The 20,819-nt window shown below is 39.9% G+C and overlaps 1 protein-coding gene across 2 annotated transcripts in view; it reads right to left on the bottom strand.

The window, feature by feature from the left end:
- Window positions 1-1,759: 1,759 nt before the first annotated feature.
- Window positions 1,760-20,819, bottom strand: part of pcif1 (phosphorylated CTD interacting factor 1) — a 112,233-nt gene continuing 93,173 nt past the window's right edge. Inside the window, exons 14-16 of one of the 2 annotated variants that reach the window (XM_060836253.1) lie at window positions 19,493-19,586; window positions 2,571-2,746; window positions 1,760-2,271 (exon numbers count right to left, since the gene is read on the bottom strand). In XM_060836253.1, coding sequence (XP_060692236.1) covers window positions 2,037-2,271; window positions 2,571-2,746; window positions 19,493-19,586 — 505 coding nt within the window. In that variant the 3' untranslated portion in view covers window positions 1,760-2,036. Of the gene's footprint in view, window positions 2,272-2,570; window positions 2,747-8,976; window positions 9,058-19,492; window positions 19,587-20,819 lie in introns of those variants that run through there. The other variant, XM_060836254.1, reaches the window with a different exon arrangement.

The raw sequence follows: 20,819 nt of genomic DNA, 5'->3' as shown, positions 1-20,819 counted from the left end.
GGCGTCCCACACTTCAGACCCTGACTGATGGAGTTTGTTATCAAAACCCTAAACTACGTTCTGAGGAATACGTGGTTGTTATCTCATAAATACAAATTACAATAGAATACAAACTAACCAAAGTGTTTCTTTGTATGGTTATAGGACAGTGAATGAACTAATGGTCGATGGAACAAGAGCGATAGGGTGACAAGATAATCTCACGCAAAACAATGGCAATTCTATCATAAAGTTATAGTGAACCACAGTTTACACTAACAGATTGGATGTGTGTTGGCTTTGAAAATTATATTCCATAACTTAGTCATGAAGGATGCTATAAAGCCAACACAAAATACTGTGAATGCTGGATATGTGAAAAAAATGGCAAATAAGCAGCATCTATGGGGAAAGGAATTCAGTTAATATTTCAGGTATATGACCCTTCATTGGTTCATACATTTTCCAGTTCTGACAAAGGGCCACAGACCTGAAACACTAACTCTACTTCTCTCTCAACAAATGCTGCCCGAACTGCTGAGCATTTCCAGCATTTTGTGTATATAGCATTCTTTTAAAGAATTTCATTGCAGCACAGTCAACTCCTCATCATCAAGTCTGACACTCCCTTTTGGCAGATACATTAACAAACATGAACTACAAGCACACTCAGACCTTCACTTTGCACTGTTGCTGTTTGAAAGCTTTGTAATAAGAAGCTGCTTATCAAACTTATGAGGTTCTGTGGACTCTGTAAGTTAGAAATAATCTCAACGTGATGTTGTGAATTGATAAAACGATCAAGAAGTTGCTTGGATGACAGCCGTGCCCAGATAAGCCAGATCTCCATATTTGACAGCAAGAGATCGGTGCTCAGTCTGCAGCACAACACTGAACCATTCCTCACAATTCTGAGCCCAGCTGACCCCATCAAAAGAGGTGCCTCCTGAACTGAGCACTGTGAGCAATCAGTGCTGCACGATCATTTTGACAACAGTTTCTCTTCGCAGTCTGTTGGCGTGGCAAAAATCAAAAACCCAAACTCCTGGAAATCAAGCCTTGCAGGTGTAGGTACACTCTCATTTCCTTTATCACAGGGCAACTTATTGAGCTATACTTCCCATGTGAAGCAACCATGTATTTAACACTTTTCCGGCTGGCCTGGCTGAGAACAGTACTGAATCCTAGTTATTCTGTAATGATCACTGAAAGTTCGCTGCTGGCAGAGGGATTTCATTTAGGCCACTCAAATGCCCAGCCTCCACAGTTTGCTGCACAGTTAACAGACCTTATTATTGAAATCATCAAGGAAGCTAACCACATAGACAAGAATCTGGGTGCTGAAGAAATCCCAAACCTGACTGAAGACAGCTCAGAAGGAGCTCATGCCCCCTATTCTCCACAGAGAGCTCATCTCTGTTATTCCATCTCCCTGTTCTTTTCCTGTAACATGCAATATTTCCTTTCAGGAGGTCATCTAACACCCCTGTGCCAGAGAAGGGTTAAATGCAAGGGCTGCATTGGATGCTGTACATTCAAATGTTCAGTGCGTGAAGCTCCTTTGAACAATTCGGAGATACAGTCTACACAGGTCAACAAGAAGCAACACTTCTGACACCAATCAATTCCTATCCATCAGTTTGTACACTTACACTTAATTCTTTGCATTGAAAAGAAATTCCTGTGTTAAAATGGAAAATGTCTGCAGCCACTATTCGCAAAGTTTAAAAAAATATTAGGCAGAATTGCATAATTTCAAAAAAATAAGAAAGCTGATAAAACTGACATGGTATTCTGTTACGAAATGTTTCCATAGAATATATTACAGACATATTCTGCTTCTCTCCCCTAAACACTTCAGTAAAAGAAAAACAACAAACAGAAACATTAAGAACCCAGAACTCTGAGTCTGTTTTGAAAGACACTGTACATTATATACATTTTCTTGCTGGTGACAACAATGGTTTGCAGCTTGTATCGAGTCCACCTGTTTAAAATCACACACAGTACTAACTGCTCTGTGCGACCTCGAACTTGCAAACACATTTAGTCTCAGTTCAGTGACGCACAGTGTTGCTGCTTTGGTCCCGACCCTGTTCCTGGTCTTTCTCGCTAGTTGACAATGAGGATGACGAGGATGAGGAGGAGGATGAAGACGACTTCCCTGTCAATTTGAAGGCTGCCATCAGTTGCTGGACCCGATCAGGCATGGGCTCCCATTTTGTAAAGCCAGCATCGTTCTGCAGGAAGATGAGAGCTGTAGAATGCACAGCTTTATAGTAGATATCCTCCCTACAAATGAACAAAATATGGTTTGAGCTCTCACCTCAAATCAGCTTCTTCATAATAAACAGCTTCCCATCTATAATTACCCCTTACCCGTGACTTTCCCCCACCCTGTGACACACCCTCCCACCCGGTCATACACGCTCCCACCCAGTGATTTGCCCAGTCTGTGAAACACACCCTGTCACTATGACGCCAACCCCTCTGTAACTCCCCACCCTCAGCCCACAGAAGATCAATGCAGCTTATCAATCAGATATACATACATCAGTTAAGCCATGACCTGGTGATGTGGTAAGTCTTACTTTTTGCAGATGTGCTGTGACCCACTCCTGTACTCATGCTCATAGGCTGGCACTATGATTTGATGCCGTTTAAACTTGCTCTCCTCCATTCGGACCAGAGCTGGTGTTGGAGGATTCCTCCATTCAGGGATGAACACTATGAATGAAAGTGGCTCACTTGAATTTCCCAATAGTTCCTGTGTGAAAACAAATCCATAAATCTAGGTTAACAGAGATCACTCAAAATCAGACAAGTTTAATGGTTTTCTCAATGACTTCAACCTGTCAAACCCACCCTCACACCAGACCCACCTATCTCTCTAACTACCTTCACAATAGATCCCACTATTTCTGGGTGAAATATTTTTCCTCATCACCCCTCCAATCTTTCTACCAACCTCTTTAAATTTATGCAGGCTAGTACTGAGCACACTGTTGACGTAAAATGCTCCTCCTACCCATTTTATCCAAGCTCCTCAAAATTTTGTGCACTTCAATCAAATTACGTCTCAGTCTCCTCTGTTCCAAGGGGAACAATCCCAGATGATGCAACTGTTCCTCATAGCTGCATTTCTCCTGTCCTGGAAACCTGCTTGTAAATTTCCTCTGGACCCTGGCAATAGTAACAATTTACACAATTCCTACATTACCTCACTATGCATTTATATTCTATACCTTGGCTAAGAAAGCAAAGAATTCAATGGGAATAAGCACAAAGCACCGCAGATGCTGGAAATCTGAACCAAACTTACAAAGTGCTGGAGAAACTCAACAGGTCTGGCAGCAGAGAGAAAACAGAGTTAATGTTTCAAATCCTGTGACCCTTTCTCAGACTGAGTTCTGACAAAGGATTACTGAACTTGAAAGACTCACTGTTTTCTCTCTACAGATGCTGCCAGGCCTGCTATGTTTCTCCAGAACACTGTTTTTGTACAAGAATTCCATATACCTTCTTAACTGCTGTATCAACCTGACCAGCTACTTTCTATGACCTGTGAACACGCACTCCAAGATCTCTCTGTATTCTCCCATTAATCAAGGGTTCATTTGCCTTGTTGATGTCCACAAAGTCATCACCTCCAACTTCGTGGATCAAATTCCATTTCTAGCCACCAGACCAGTTCACTGACATCTTCCTGCAGTCTACAACTATTCCTCTCAATATCAATAATACAGCTAATGTTTTGTGTAAACTGCAAGCTTCTTGATCATGCTCCATTGTTTAATCTATACCATTAATGAATACCACACAAAGCAGGAGACCAAGTATTGAGCCCTGCGGAATACCACTAGAAGCAGTCTTCCAGTTGCAAGAACACTTGGCAACCATTACCCTGTCCTGCTACTGGGCCAATTTAATACATAGATACCTGTGGATCCAATGGGTATACTTTTTTTAATCCAGTCTGCCATTTGGGACCTTGGAACCCCATCTTCTCCCCGTTACGGTGCATATCATCCTTTTTCAGATAATAATCCAATTCCCTCTTGAATGCATCGATAGAACCTTGCCTCCACCATAATCTCAGGCAGAGAGTGCCAGATCTCAATCACTCAATACATGTACAAGTTTCTCCTTGTGACTCCACTGCTACTTTTGCCAATTAGCTTAAATCAATGTCCTCTGATTCTTGTTCCCTCCATCAATAGGAAGCTATTTGCTGAAAATTCTGCCTACACCCCTCAGGATGTTGAACACATAGATCAAATCTCCAGTCAACCTTCAATTCTCCAGGGATAACAGTCCCAACTTCTCCAATTTACCCATGTGGCTAAAGTTCCTCATCCCTGGAACAATTCTTGTCAACCTCTCCTGCATGCTCTCTCTTGCCTTCACATATTTCCTAAAGTGTTTTGGGAAACTTGGCACAGTATTTTAGATTAGACTGAGCTAGTGTTTAAACATAGTTTCCATAATCTCTTTGTCCTTTACTCTTAACATATATTAATAAAGGATACTATATGCTTTCTCTCTATTCATATTCTCTATCTATTCACATTCTCATCATATCCCTCAACATCAGCTACTAATCTTCATCATCGATATGATCAGAAATCCCTCAAAATTAAGTCCACCACTCTACAGCCCACACAGTATAATGTTAAAGCTAACAGCTACCATTTTATGAATGTTTTTTCACAGTAAACAATTGGAAATCTTCTAATATTTTTCCACAAAGTTACTTATTTCCCAAAGAAACAAGTTCAACCTTCAAAACCTCACTCCAATTCCTCATCTGAGAAAATATGCCTTTTCTTCAAACTGTTTTCATGTGTATTGTGCATGTGAGAGAGTGGTTTGAGGGTAATATCACTGGACAAGAAAACCAAGCAACCAGTGGCACTGGAGTCCATGAAGTGTGCTGGCATTAACTCAAACATGGGCAAGGAAATTGATTACTGACCACCCACCACTACTTCCCTGCCCACCCCTCAATTGATGATGCAGTATTCCTCCATTATGAACACCATATAGGAGAAGCATGAGGGTTAAGCATTGTGAAAAGTGTATCTTCAACAAGAGGGAATCTTTACCCATGACATCTACAGGCATTACGATCACTGAATCCCCACCACTTACATCCTTGGGGTTACCATTGACTAGAAACTGAACTAACAGCACTGCACGTATAACAACTTTTTTATTCATTCATGGGATGTGTGCATCACTGGCTGGACCTGCATTTACTGCTCATCCCTAATTGTTCAGAGAGCAGTCAACCATTGCTGTGAGTTTAAAGTCACATGTAGGCCAGACCAAGTGAGGATGACAGATACCTTCCCTAAAGGGTATATTTGAACCAAATGTTTTTTTTCCCAACAATTGGCAACAGTTTCTTAATCATCATTAGACTCTTGGATTCAAAATTCACCATCTGCCATGGCAGGGTTTGAACCCAGATTCCCAGAACATTACCTTGGTCTCTGGTTTAATAGTTTAATGTCTCCCCTACAGCACATGAACTGAAGTGGTTCAAGAAAGCAGCTTAGCACATTTCCTTCTCAAAAGGGAATTAGGAACAGGCAATAAGTGCTGATCTAGCCAATGACACCTACATCCCATGAGTGAATAAATAAAAACTACCTACACTACAGTTGATCAACTTTCCATTTCTATTTGTACCAAACCCATCCATATTGCAGATTTATTGACTGATTTTCCTGTAAGGTGTTTCAGCCAAATTATCTCTCAATTCAACTCAACATGAGGTTAAATCTGGAAAACACACAAGTTTCTATTGGATAATGAATGGATCAAAGAGAGCCTAATGGTAATCTCACACGTTGGATGATGTGGTTATTTTGATTTCAGCTCATCCTGGTCAGAGACAGCCAGTGAAGGGGTCAGGAAATTGGACGGCTCCCTGTACAGTTAAGAAGGAAAACCATCTCGAACTTCTAGTAATCCGAAAAGAGATGTCTGCTACAGTAAAGAGAGCTCTCTCTCTCTCTCTCTCTCTCAGTTTGGAATCAACTAATTTCAGCAGTAAACGGGGATTTAGTGGTATGTTTTATTATTTTATATGTTTTGAGGAATTTTCAAAAATATACTGAAATTCAGTGTAAATATTATCCTATTTGTTCATGTTATGTGTGAAATCAAACATCTTATTGGAATGAAGTCAGCATCCCAGAGGTTTTTAACAAACTTGAGTCCAAGATATTTCTTAGCTTTACCTCAAAACCGGTCTGCTTACCGCCCTTATCTCTGGTACAAGTCAGGATGTAATCAGTGGATGCTCGATTTCAAAGTGGATCAAGGTCAGCTGACATTAGCTGTGTTGCAAGCAAGAAAGGATCTTCGCGATGCATGGAAAAGAGGCCTTTCACCATCCAAAGAGACAAAGCAGGGATACAGATTGTAATCTTTCCTCCATTTGCATGAGTATGACACCCTGGTTGCTAGGTGACAGGGAAGAAATAGCAATCGCCAAATGAAGACAGTCACTCGTCATCTGCTCTATCCTCCGAATTATATGTTCATGATGTATAAAGGTTGGTGAAAATCGCCAACATGGACTTCAGGATAAGTAGTAACAGGTAATGTTCAAAATAGATTCATCATAAAAATCTATAAATCAGTTCATAATCTAAGAGTGCAGTGTTTGATCTGGGGCTTCCTCAGTAGTGGGGTTGTACACTGGAGGTAGTAGGTTCAACGGTAATTTTGAATGGCACATAAGATTTTCCAATACACTTGTCTGAGATCTAACTTCAGTCTTCTTCAGATTGATGACGGTACCTTAGGTAGCACATACACATTGATGAGTTTTATGTCTCCAACTTTCACAGTGGCTACACAGATTTTGTTTGATGATCAGTGTGGTGACGGCATGCGCACAACTTTCCGTGTTCTATATCCATTATGGATAAGGACTGTTGCACTATAAATATGAACCATTCTAAGCATCTTCAAAAAGATCTCCTTTAAATATACCCAAATTACACACCATCTCACTTCCTGTCGAAAACCTTCGGCTAGTGAGCCACATCTTGCTTCAGGCTGTCTAGCACAATCAGTGATTTTCTGCAGCCGGTTCCAAGTCACAAGGATGATAGCTGCTTACACCACATTACTTCAAATTGGTCTTTCGGAAATCCTTTTATCTTTTGGATGGATTTTCACAAAAGCATTTACAGCCTTCACCTTCTTTGGTATTTCACATCGTTTATTTGGACTCAGTGACCAGCCCATCATGGCTGTCAATTTACTATCACTGTCTCTGCTTGGCATTTATAATCTTACTCAATGTAATTCTGGACTGTGGTCTAATTTTCACTGCCTTTCTGGGCTGAAGATGACAGACTTTCTAAGTTTGGTGATTGCTTGTGCTCTAACTATCACAAATATGTAGTAAGATACCAAATGATTGCCTCTAGACCTTAACTTCTTCTAACATTTTAATAGTCTTTTAATTGCGCTACCACACACGGAACCTTCCAATGACACTACCAGGTGTAACAGAAATTTATGCATCACTTCATAATCTAAGAATGCAGTGTGTGATATGGTGTTTCATCAGCAGATGGCCCTGTCAATTGCAGGTAGTATGTTCAATGGCAATATTGAATGGCACATAATGTTTCCAGCAACTTGCCTTAGATCTAACTTCTGTCTTCTTCAGATTCATGATGGTACCAAATTTCTTATGAATATCTAGAAAATACTTGAAAGTCCTCTTTTGTGTGTGTGCCCACTGCACAATCAATAGGTAGGAAGAACTCCTAAGCAATTCTTCTCAGAAGAATGAGTTTTTGATCATAGATGGTGGAAATTGTACATATGCCATTCAATCTGAAACAATCACTCCTCTATTCAGTTTGCTCCTGGAATAAACAAGCATGGAAACAAACCAAGTAGGACGGGAGCTCAAATGCAACTCTATTTAACTCCGTTGCAGACAGGAAAGATTCTAGGCATCATGGAACTGTTGGGTCATCAGATTAACCCGTTCAAGTCAGCCAACGCTGACCAGAAGTTTGCAGAGGCCCTCTCTGCTGACTGTGTCAAATATCTTTGTAAGATCAGCAAAGATATGGCAAAGGTCCAGTGATTTATTTGCAACCTTTCCTTGAAGTTGTCTCGCGGTGAAGACCATGTTAGTATTTTCTTTGATTTTCCACAATCCACACTTGCTTGTCAGGCAATAATTTCTCAGCTAAATGCTTGATGTTTAAAAAGATCCTAGCAAAACTGTTCCCTGCGATGACAAGAAAGGAAATTTCTCTATGATTTTTACAAAGATACCTATTGCTCCTGTGTATGAATAAATGGATAACCCATGATTTTTTAAAACTGCAAATGATCAAAGATTGAGTTGGTTGGTGTCCTCCTGCTTGATATGTCTCCGCAATCACAGCATTTGAACCAGGTACTACTGATGAATTTTATTGCTTTAATGATCTCAAGCAAAAAGAGCTTTTACAGCAACAGACATGACCAACAGCCTAGATTTATGATTTATTTTCTTTGCAAGATGTCTGGTTAAGTAGGCTCTTAAAATGTCCAGCTACCCAAAATGTAGCTATGTCAGTTAATATGGTATGACCAACAACACTAATGAGAGACTGGTATCTTCAGTCAGGAGGCTACAGGTGATTCGCAACATCTCATAGCGGCATTACATATCATGTGTCAACAATCATCTGGATATCCTCCACTTTCTTCAAGGTCATTATGCTTATTGTTCTACGCAGCTTTCTTTGCCTTTGAAGACATTTCTTCCAACTATGTTTGATGAAGGCTCTAAGTTCCACAGAATAATTCATGGTCTCCTTGTTGCTCTGATCAAGTCAATCATGTTGTTTTCTGGGTTTTGGTTCTGACGCCTTAACTAACTCCAAAGGTATCCCTGAAGATTCTTCCAGCCAATTCAAAATCATTAGAAGTTGTGTTGATAATGCTGACATGATTTTTCAGAAATCCATGGAAATGATCTCACCCTCCAGTATTTTATCTGGTAGTCAGTCGATTGTTTTCATCCTATAGTCTTCAAAACAGCGCCATCTAGAGTGCAAGTACGAGCAAATAAGTCTGTAGATCATTTAAATCTTGACTCCCTTTATGAATCAAGCCATAATCTTAGACTACGTATTTGTTTACCAGAGAGATGAAATCAGGCATCAATATTAGAGTATTGAATTATTTTAATTTGATATATGGTATGATTGCACTATGACATTGGGAGATAACTTTACATCATCACAGAAAACCACATCATCAGTGAGAATGATTAATAACCTCTACCTTTTCATAGTGCAAATTAAAAAGTGCAAAGAACATCTTAACTATGTACAGCAACTCAAATGTCGTTATTCCGTCCAGTTTCTAATCCATAAATTAACACTATAACATTTTACAGTATTGGTGTATCATTTTGCAATTATGTTACTGGCCTATGATTTAGAAATTATTGTGTTGGGATATCAAACAATTGTTCTATTTGCAATATCATTTTATGGTTTCTCCATCAGCATTTAGTTATATACCTTGATATGTAACTTTGGTTATTGTTTCAATTTATGAATCTGGGATTGAGCTATAATGGGGTTCACAGTGATGTTATGGGAAGTTTGGGGTGCTGTCTCAGGTGGCAACATAGAAGTTCAGGTTGTGTTCTTTTTTTTAATTCATTCATGGGATGAGGGGGTCACTGGCTAGGCCAGCATTTATTGCCCATCCCTAATTACCCAGGGGCAGTTAAGAGTCAACCACATTGCTGTGGATCTTAAGTCACACGTAGGTCAGACCAGGTAAGGACGAAACATGATGCTGAGAAAACTGAGGACTTGAAAGAGGATTATTAGTTATACGGACTGTACTATTTAAAGATTTCAGACTTTCTGTATTTTGTTCCAAATTGTGTGGCTAAATCGGATCCTCACTTCTTGTTTCTTCCTATTAGATAGATGAATAAACAATGTAAATACCCAATAGCATGTAGCTATTCCTCAAAGAGTTGAACAAGTTTGAAAATTGATCGAGTTACTAAAAATGAAACAGACATAGAAGAGACACTGAAAGTGCGAGTGCTTCTATGATCATAATGGTGCGAAGTAGGTTTGAATGTAAAACTAATGGCTTAAATAAATATTATATGTTTGTTTTCTACGCTTAAATATGACAAGTGGAGTCAAATGTTAAGGAACAGTATTTGGTCTTAGAGACAATAAACTTCCCAAACTCTGAAAAAAGCAATAAGTGGAAAGCATCCAATGTCACAATACACGAGAAAAAAAGCATCTGCCCTAATGGATGACATTAGTCATTATTTTCATTTTGGTTAAACAATTTATTCAAAACTAAATTTCAAATGTTGATTTGGCAAGAGTGGATTTTTGTTTTAATCAGCCTGTTCATTGCTGTTATTACATGCCTCTGAAGCAGGTGGGACTTGTACCTTTTGGCTCAGAGATAGGAACACTATCACCACACCATGACAGCCCTTTTAAGCGTGTGTAGAAGGATGCATTCGAATGCATCTGAAAAATCTGAGTATGAAAACTATCCCTTTCATGAAAAAGAGGCTATTCTGCTTAACTAACAGTCTGCTAATTATTGCGATGATCTAATTAATAAAAATGTCACTCTTGTGTTTTTCACAGGAAGTGAATATTGGGATCACATCTGTGTTGACACAGATTGGACTGTTTGCTAATAATGGCAGACAGGCAGCTAAGCTACAACACTGGACGCAGTAGAAGCTGGGTGGGAGTGGGAGCTTTGGCTCTTACATGCTTTGTGTGAGAAGAAACGCTTAATTAGACAGCCTTCCACATGCCTGCCCCTCCAACTAGGTTGATGAACAATCCTGGATTAGTGGTGCTGGAAGAGCACAGCAGTTCAGGCAGCATCCAAGGAGCAGCGAAATCGACGTTTCGGGCAAAAGTCCTTCATCACTTTTCACAGTAAAATGGGTACACAAATCCAAGGTTTACTTTTTGTATTCATTCAGAGGACAATGGCATCGACGGCTAGATCAGCATTTATTGCCCACCCACCCCTAACTGAGGTCAAGAGTCACCTATATTGGTTTGGAGTCACATGTAGGCCAGACCAAGTAGGGGCAGCAGTTTCCTTCCCTAAAGGATATTAGTGAACCAGATGGGTTTTTCCAGACAATTGGCAATGGTTTCATGGTTATCATAAGACAAATAACAATGATCATTATCACTAGACTCTTAATTCCAGACTTTTATTGAATTCAAATTCCACCATCTGCTGTGACAGGATTCGACCATGAGTTGGGTCTCTGGATTAACCAGAGGTCCACTGATAATACCACAAGGCCCATCACCTTCCCTTTAAATTGAAGAATGTGCCATCATGGGAAATTGAAGTGGGCAATGATTAGATTAACTACATATATAGGTTAAAGTGCAAGGAGGAGACTGATATAAAACAGAAGATGGTGGAGAAATTCAGTATGCCTGGAAATATCTGTGGAGGTAGAAATAGCGTTACATTTGCAAGTCCAGTATGACTATTTTTTGGGAGGGAGCTGATCATGCAGTGATATGCAGCATCTTTGTGAACAAATCCCTGGTGGTGTAGCCCTTTCCTATCCCCATGATCTCCTCCAGCCCAACAACCCTCAAAGATTTCTGGATTTTTCTAATTGTGGCCTCTCACACATCTGTTTTCCCTCTACTACCACAGACCTTTCTGCGTCACTATCTATCTTGAAGCTGTTCCTCTGCTTTTGGCCATCTGCCTTAACATGGTTTGCTGTTCAATGCTACTTAATAATGCTCCTACAAGGTACATTTGGCTGTTTTACTTCCTTTACAGCGCTATCTAAATACTAAGAATGTTAATTTGAATACGATCTGAGGAAATTAACAGCAATCCTCATGCACCATCTCACTTTCCATTAAACGAAAGGGCAAGATTACAAAGCATTTTTCATGACCTCAGGACATCGCAAGGGATTCACTGCCAGCAAAATATTGTGAAATATAGTCACTGGTATTGTAGGAAATTATTTTCCAAAAGCAGAATACTGGGCAGGCTGAAGTATTACATTCTTTGCACAATGGTCAGCACTGGCAGCATTTGCTTCCACCATAGTAGCTGTGAAGTAGCTAATCCACATCAAGGGGCATAACCTTCAAATTAAAGCTGGGCCATTCAAGCATGATATCAACAAGCACTTCTACACACAAAGGATAGTGGACATTACAACACTCTTCCCGAAAACACCATTGAGATGGAGATCAATTGAATGTTTTAAACTGATGGATTTGGGGTAGATACAGATTAGACACAACTCAATTTCAAGGCAGAAACAGGCTAAAGGAGCTGAATGTTTTCAGCATTCGAAGAATTAAAAGGAATAGGTTGTTGTTAAAATTTGCCACTAAAATATAATTGCTAGGACAATAATAATACAAATGAAACAGAGTTCTCTTTTTAATGACTTTAAATGAAGGCAAGGTGATTTAATCTTTGATAATTGCATGGACAATGATTCGGGTTCAGTTCCTCTGCCACTACCACCTTCCTAAATTACTTAACACTGTTGGCAGATTTCTTATTTAATATCCAGTCTCTGTCTGAAATAAGTAAATTTTTTGGACAGCAGAAATAATAATCTGCCAACACCTGACCCCTATGAGCCAGATTTCACAGTCCTGAAATGGGACCAAAAAGACACAGAGTAGCAAAGAACTGGTTACCAGGAGGACAGCTGGAAATTCTGTTTCCATTTCCCCCTAATGCCATATTGCATGGCAGGAGACAGAGCATGGGTTGAAACCACACCGACTCCTAATAATGACCTACTTAACATCATTGTGGGCTCCCTACCAGCCAAATCAGGCTAAGATCTTTCATTTTCACAAGGTGGCCAGACTATAGCAGGTGTGTGGTTTTATATTAATTGGAGGGAAGAAGAGTTTAAGGTAAATGAAACTGTTTGCATGCTACTGCTAAATGCTGTAGCATGAGTTGTACCTATGTACACCATAGTGAGTTCTGACAGTGCAGCAGTTGGACAATGCAGCTTCCCATAAAACAACATTTTTGTCAGATTGTTACCAATAAGACCATAAGACATAAGAGCAGAAATTAGGCCGTTCAGCCCACTGAGTCTGTATTGTCATTCAATAATGGCGACTGATGAGTAGAAAAGTAAAAGACCAACATTATAAATGTGAAAAAGATTTCCAGTCAGTTAAAAACGTTCATCAAATGGATGAAAAGGTAGATTGTTTCACACTAATACGGAACAATGTTTTTATTTCCCTATGACTTTGACTCTTTTGCCTCAAGGATTTGCTCAGGATAGCAGTTCTGAGGTCAATTTATTTAATAGCGATGTTTATGGACTCTTGGCTACAATCCAATTGTCTAAGTGTTGTAGAAGTGTTGTAGAAGTGCTGTAGAAGTGGCTGACTCTATTTACACAGCTGACTGTTTGCTTACTGAGGAGTTTTATGAACTCCAGGCTACAAGCCAACTTCCTAATCATGTTATGGATGCTGGAATCTTTTTCATAGTTTATTTATTTGGAAAGTTTTATGCACTATTTAACACTTCAACCATTATGATAGTGCTTGCAAGCTCTGTTCACAAAACTGGTAATGGTTGACAGATGAGGGTAGGGGAATGGACTCAGAGGTGTGAAGTAGTGAAGGTAAGTGAGGTGAGCATATGAGAGAGGCATTTCAATGTGACTTATTCTGACTTTCAGCAGAGTTCGGTGAATTGGGTAAACAAGGAAAGTCTTAATTTCTTCTTAAGAATCTAACTTTGTTTGTGTTTCACATTTAACTGTAATTTATTAGTTAATGCTAAAGCTCATCCAATTTAAGTTGGGATATACATACTATCTGAGGGCACTTGAGAGTTATGTAATTAAGGAATCTAATTAAACTGTTTTTATGTACTGGGATTGAACAACTGACAACATGTAAGTACAGGCATCTCAGTACAACTTACCACTATGACTTTGAGAAGAGTGCAGTGGGTTGGGAAAGTAGGTGCTCTTGGTTATTTTCTAACCTTTTCACCTGATGGGAATTGGTTCTCATCTTGCTATAAGGAAAGAAACTGGCAGTTTGGGGAGTACCTTGCAATTGATTGAGAACGGTACTGTTCCTAAGATTGAAAATAGGGTGAGGATTGGTGGTAGGGTTAACAAAACACATAAAAAGGAAAGCACATTCTTAAATAAAATAATTAAGTAGTTAATGAAAACGTATTAAATGTGGCAGGAGAAGTCATGTGACACAGCTGCAGCATGTGGGAACTCCATTAGGCCAGTAGGATTCAGAGCTAATGTGTGTATAGTAAATGTCTGAGACTTGAGGAGCTTCAACTCAGAGTCACTGAGTTGGAGTTCAAGCTACAGACATTTTGACACATCAGGGAGGGTGCAAATTACCCAGATATTTATCACCAGGAGATAGTCACATCCCTTACAATAAGGTTTTCTGGTTTGATCAATCATTAGGCACAGACTTGTGTGACTGCAGCTGAAGCAGAATTGCAGGAGCGTCAGCCTTTGGAACTGTCAAACATTTTAACATCCTTTCAGCCTATCTGGATGACAGAGCTGCAGGATTGAGCTGACTAACAATGGCACCATAGTACAGGAAGCCATTTAAGTAGGCAGACAAAAAGGAATATAGTCATCATAAGGTATAGTGAGGTGGATTGACATAGTTCTCTGCATAGTCCAGTCAGCTGTGTTGCCTGTCCAGTGCAAGGGTTCAGGACATTTTCTAAGGGCTGGAATTAGCTAGCAAGTTCTGCACTGGCAATTTGAAGACCTAGGGATGAAATCAGAAAGTAGAATCTCAAAGGTAAAAATCTTGGAATTATTATTGAGCCATGTATAAACTGGCATGCAACAAATAAGATTACAGAGATGACTAGTGTTGTAGAAAGTGGGTTCAGATTCACAGGGCACTGGCACCAATTCTACTGTACCATTGGGATGGTCTACATTTGAACTCACTTGGGCTGAGGCCCCACCAAGCTGCGTATCAAGTGAAGTAGAGAAAGTTTTAAACTAAATAGTAGGGCAAAGTATCAAGTTTTGGAAGATATGATACATCAAAACCTAGAGACAAAGCAAGTAACAAAAGTATTAATATTGGAAATTATCAGCAGGCTGTGACAGAGATAGAAATACAAAACTAAGAGTAAATAAACAAAACAGTTCAGTGGTTTCAGAAATTGTAAAAGATTAAAATGAAAGGCTCTGTATCCGAATGCATGTGGCATTTGAAACGAAATAGATGAAATGACAGTGTAAATAGAAATAAATAAGTATGTTCTGGTAACCATTACAGAGAGACAATTGCAGAGGAAATAGACCAGAACTTTAATATAGAATGGTCCATGATTTTAAGAAGAATAAAGGGCTTTGATAGCTCCATAACTTCATTATTAATGTATTAATCCAACAAAAAGTGATAAGTTCAGTTCAGGAAACATGACGTAGCAGTGTTTTGAGTAGAGATGACAAACGATATAGGCCAGAAGGCACAAATGGAAGGGGTACAGATCTCCTGACAGGTAGGATGTATTATAACAGAAAACAAAATAACCAAAACTTGGCAGAAAGATATGATGATAATCCTGGGGATTTATATATGTGTGTGTGTGTGTGTGTGTATATATATATATATATATATATAAAAATATAAATATATAACCTAGAAAAATAAGGTAGCAATGGTAGCCTACATGAGGAGTTCATGAATGTTTTTGGGATAGTTAGTTTCTTAGAAGAATACGTTTTGGGGACAATCAAAGAGCAGGATATACTAGACTTGATATTGTACAATTAGTATTGAGCATACAGGTGCAGTTTGAGGGAAACAAGTGTGGGTCCAAGACGGGTGTATTAAGTTGAAATAAGAACAATCCAGCAGGCATGAAAGCGCAGCTGACTCAAGTGAGCCAGTAACTTAGGTTAAGGAATATATCAATAGAGATATAATGGCAAACATTCAAGTGGATATTTTAGAAGACAACAGAATAGATAAATTCCAACAAAAAAATTAAAATTCTAAGAGTGGACCCACCATCTGTGTCTGAAGAAGTTAAAGATAGTATCAAATCTCAAGAAACACTGTATGATTATGCAAAGATGAGTGGCACATTATTGGACAGAATATCTTTTAAATGACTGAAAGATTAATAAAAAGTGAAAAAAAATAGAGAAATGGAGAAATATAAAAACAAATGGTAAGAACTTCTATAGATACGTTAAAAGAGTTAACAAAACAAGCATTGATCCTGCAGTCAGAGAGTCTGTGGAATTAATAATGGAAAATAAGGAGGTGGCAGGCAGGTAAATTGAATAAATATTTTGCATCAGTCTTACTATAGTGGATTCAAGTAATATCCTAGATATAGTTGTAAACTGAGAACAGGAAGGGAGTGAGGACCCAAGAAAAATACAAAAACCGAGGAAGTAGTACTGAGTAAATTGTTGGAGCCGCATGCAAGTTCCTGGGTCCTGATAAGTTTCATCTTAGAGCAAATAAATAGCTAGTGAGATAGCTGATGCATTGGATTTTATTTTTAAAAATTCCTGGATTCAAAAAACTCTTTTATTCAAAAAGGGCAGGACACAGAAAAGAGGAAATATCAGGCTAGTAGAAGCCATTACTAAAGATGTGATAGCAGGACACATGGAATCATTGAAGGCAATCAGACATAGTTTTGTGAAAGGGAAATCATGCATAACCTACTTATTTGAGTTATTTGAGGAAGTTACGTGTGGTGGATATACTGCATCTAGATTACAAGGTATTTGATTAGTTACCATTTGAAAGATTATTGCAGAAAATGAAAGCTCAAGTTGAAGGGGGCTAACATATTGGCATGGATAGAAGATTGGCTGGCTAACTGGTGCAGGCAAAAATGGGACATTTTCTGGTTTGCAAGATGTAACGAGTGGTGTGTCACTGGGATCAATGCAGGATCCTCATTTTTTCACAATTATACATATATGAATATCGATAAAGGTATCAATAGGATTACTAATTTTATTGATGACATGAATGTTGACAGGAAAGTAAGTTTCTGAAGAGGACATAAGGAGCTATAAAGGGACATAGATAGTGTTGAAGATGAGCATCATGTGAAATAATGAGAAAAAAATCCATATAGGCAGGAAGAATAACGAGTAAACATATTACCTAAATGGTGGGAGCACTGAGATGTAGAGGCATCTGGATGTCCTAGCACGTTAATCACAATTAGCTAACTTGTAGATACAGCAAGTAATTTCAAAAGCTGATAGATTATTATTCATTGTGAGAGAAACAGAACACAAAAGTAAGGAGGTTATGCTTCAGTTATATAGGGCATTAGTGAGATAACTAGAGTGCTGTGTACATTATTGGCTCTCCTTGTAGATTGTACATGTATTGGAAGCAGTCCAGGGAAAGTTTACTAGACTCGGAATGCGAAGTTGTCTTATGAGAAAAGGTTAGACATCCAGTGGAGTTTAGAAGATTAAGAGCGGGTTAAACAGGATAGACATGGAAAGGAAGCTTACTTTTGGGGGAGAATCAAGATCTAGGTTTCACAGAGATGAGGTGAAATCTTTTTCTCACAGGAGATTGTAGACGCTTTCTCAAAATGCAGTAGAAACTAAATCCTTGAATAGTTTTAAGACAGAGGTAGATAGATTCTTGATAAGCAGAGGAGGTGAAAGGTTATTGGGAGTAAGCAGGAATGTGAAGTAAACAGAGCAGTTATGATCTTATTGAATGACAGAGCAGGCTTGACAGGTTAAGGAGTTCCTAATTTTTTGTGCTCCTTTGTATGCATGAGGGATTGGGGATGAGATGGCAAATGAGTGGGGTAAGGCCAGTAGAGATTGGGATTTATAGGTTCACTGAGTGAGGGTGAGGAAAGGAATGATGAGGACAGCTGTTTAAAATTGATTAGAAGACCTTCCGAGCACAGATCAAGCTTTGCCTCTGACTCCATTGGAAGTAATGGGTCCATGTGTTTTGGGAATGGAGCCAGGCCTTTTAAGCTGCTATTCTGGCCAGTCCATGCTTGCTGCCTCCAGTGGTAATCCTATCTCCATACCTTTTAGGCTATGGCAGGTGGAAAACCCTGTTTCCAGCCAGCCTGGTGACAGACGCATTCACTTCTTGATTTCCGCTTCCGAGATGAAAATCGGGCCAGCATGTCCAGCACATCCAACTCCTCACAAGCTACTTTCTCTAGTTTCTCCAGCCCTTGTGTGGACCTCTGAGATCCATGCAAGACAGCAGCTGGAGAAAGCGGATGGCATCAGCATGCCAATTGGCAAGCGCAGACTCTCAGACCAGCTACTCAACCATGCTGCACACAGAGAACGATGCTCACGAGTCACATCATTCATATCAAGCAATTCCAGGAGCCTGAGTGGCATGATAACCAATTATAGTCAGTGCAAACCTATGGTAATCAGATAGTTCATGATTTATACATAAAAATTGATGCCATTTTCAAAATATTAAAAGCTGTAATTTTTAAAATGTTCTCACCTGAGAATGCTGAGTTGTCTCTTTCCAGAAAGTGCTCCAGTGTAGGTAAGTGTACAGTCATGTACACAAATTCAAAGATTTCATGTAGAATGGGTGGCTTAAGCTTAACATGGCAATTAAGGGAGAAAAACTTGGAATGGTCACTGAAAATGCATTGTGGAGTTGAGTCGTAATGCCTATCCCCATCCCACTTCAACAGAACATCCTGACTCTTCACATGGCACAGAGACGTGCAGCAAAGAGGATCTTGGCCTAGGTACACCGAGTATACAATAGGCTTTATCCCTTGGGTTTCAATTCACATTGAATCCTTCCGATTCAGTCTTCAATTATTTACAGCATAGTCAGTTGGGTTGTTAGGACTGGGCAGAGCTTGGGACCATGCACTTAAGTTGAGGATAAAGGAGTGAAGTTAAATTTGAGAGCTTAATCTTTCTGCCTCTGTGGACTTCCTGGAATAGCATCCGAGAGGTGCTAATGAGGGTTTTTTCCTTTCAATGTGGCATTCAGCATATTACTGGCCAACAAGGTCAAAGCAGAGAATTCTGAGCTAAGAGTTTGGAACATCCCATAAGTTACCTAATTGCTTTACAGTGGATGGATAGGGATTTTCAACAGATTTTCTCAGTCCATCACCAATGAATTCAGTAATTGGGCCAACCATGATTGGTTCTGATGACCTCTCCGCATCCATTGTACGATAAAACCTATCTGCAGGCAAGATGTTACACTGAATATAGTAAACATACTCTCATCATGATATGACCTCCAAACAGGAATGATTATTTTTGTCCAGTGATGTCATCAGATATGGGGCTGTACAATTTGCTATTAAAGTTCTAGGTCCTTTTAAACAGAACACTTTCTCTGTGCAATACAGCCTTGTCCTGCATTGGTCTGTTTTGACAGTGCAGGTTAACACCTCAGACCCTCACCTCCATGTGTGTGACCATAGAGTCCATCAGCTCTTCACCAAACGGAGGGTTTGCTTCAAAGGAGCCGCTGACCGGTGAGAAAGTCAAGAATGAGCTGTAAAGGAGAAAACAAGTGGCAGCTTTCACACTGTTCAGCAACAGCTCTACAGCCAGGTGTACACAAAAGGCACAATACACAGAGGACATGGTGTCTCACACTGTGAAAAAAAGCAAAATATATTTATACAGATCACAGACAATCATCTTCAGAAATCACAGTGTTCTCACATTAGCAGCTCAAATACAGTGATCTGAACCTCACCCACAAATGAACTCAGGGATTTGGCCTCTTCCTATAATGTCTGAAGAGTATTTTACTGTTTATGAACATTTTCTCACAGTACAAAGTTATCCTTTATTCCTCACTTCCTGCAAACCACTGTAAGCAGAAGTACATCGGCTCTTGGTCTGCAATCCTCCAATTCTGATCACGAGTGCAACCTCAACTTCTTTCACTCTTCCACTGGCAGCCATGTTTATAGGTGCAAGGGCTAAAACTCCTTCCCAAAATCTCTGTTCCTTTCTGTCACTCAGAACAATTGCAAAGCAGGCAAATGTACCTGCAAGAATCTGTTCCTTCAATCAGAGGTCAATTCTCTCCAGCATTTGGTGTTGATAAGTCACCTATGGGGTTCACCATTGAGCCTATCAGCACCAGACTTGGGTGAGGAAGTGTTTGACTGCAGAAGCAGCAAATGTGAAATGTGAACAGTTTGAACTCTGCCTGAGTCTGCTGGATAGGGAATGGGAGGGCGAGAGGAAGATACCAGCTTGTAGAGGAGGGGAATAAAAATCAGGAAGCCATCATGGGGTTGGGAGGGGGTTCAGATTCAGATGGGCTACAAATCTGGTGAAATGTCAGCTAAACCATCAGGAAGGGGCAGATGAGAGCTGTTGGGGAGAGGAGACTGTTGGGAGTCATCAGGAGTGGGGTGAGTGATTGTTAAACCATTGTTGGTTGGTTGTTGGGATGGGAGGACGTGGTGGTGATGGGAATCGGGTGGGCCATCAGCAGTTGTGAGAGTAGGGTGGGCTTTTAAAGGGAGGATGAGTGTTAGACAAGATGTCAGCATGGGGCTGGTGAATATCTGGGGTGGGTGGTGGGAAATCAAATGGTGATAGACTGGGGATGTGGGTGAGTGAGTGGATGAGTGAGGAATTGGCAGGCTGGGCAGATGAGTGAGTTACTGGCAGCATGGGTGAGTGAGGGAGGGACTAGCAGGATAGGTGAGAGAGGGCTTGGCAAGCTGCGTGGGTGGGTGAGTGAGGACTGGAAGGCTGCGTGGGT

The sequence above is a fragment of the Hemiscyllium ocellatum genome, chromosome 15 (genome assembly GCF_020745735.1).
Source record: "Hemiscyllium ocellatum isolate sHemOce1 chromosome 15, sHemOce1.pat.X.cur, whole genome shotgun sequence".
Taxonomy (NCBI): Eukaryota; Metazoa; Chordata; class Chondrichthyes; order Orectolobiformes; family Hemiscylliidae; genus Hemiscyllium; species Hemiscyllium ocellatum.
Note: the sequence above shows the minus strand (reverse complement) of the source record. Positions and strands in the feature narration are given on the sequence as shown.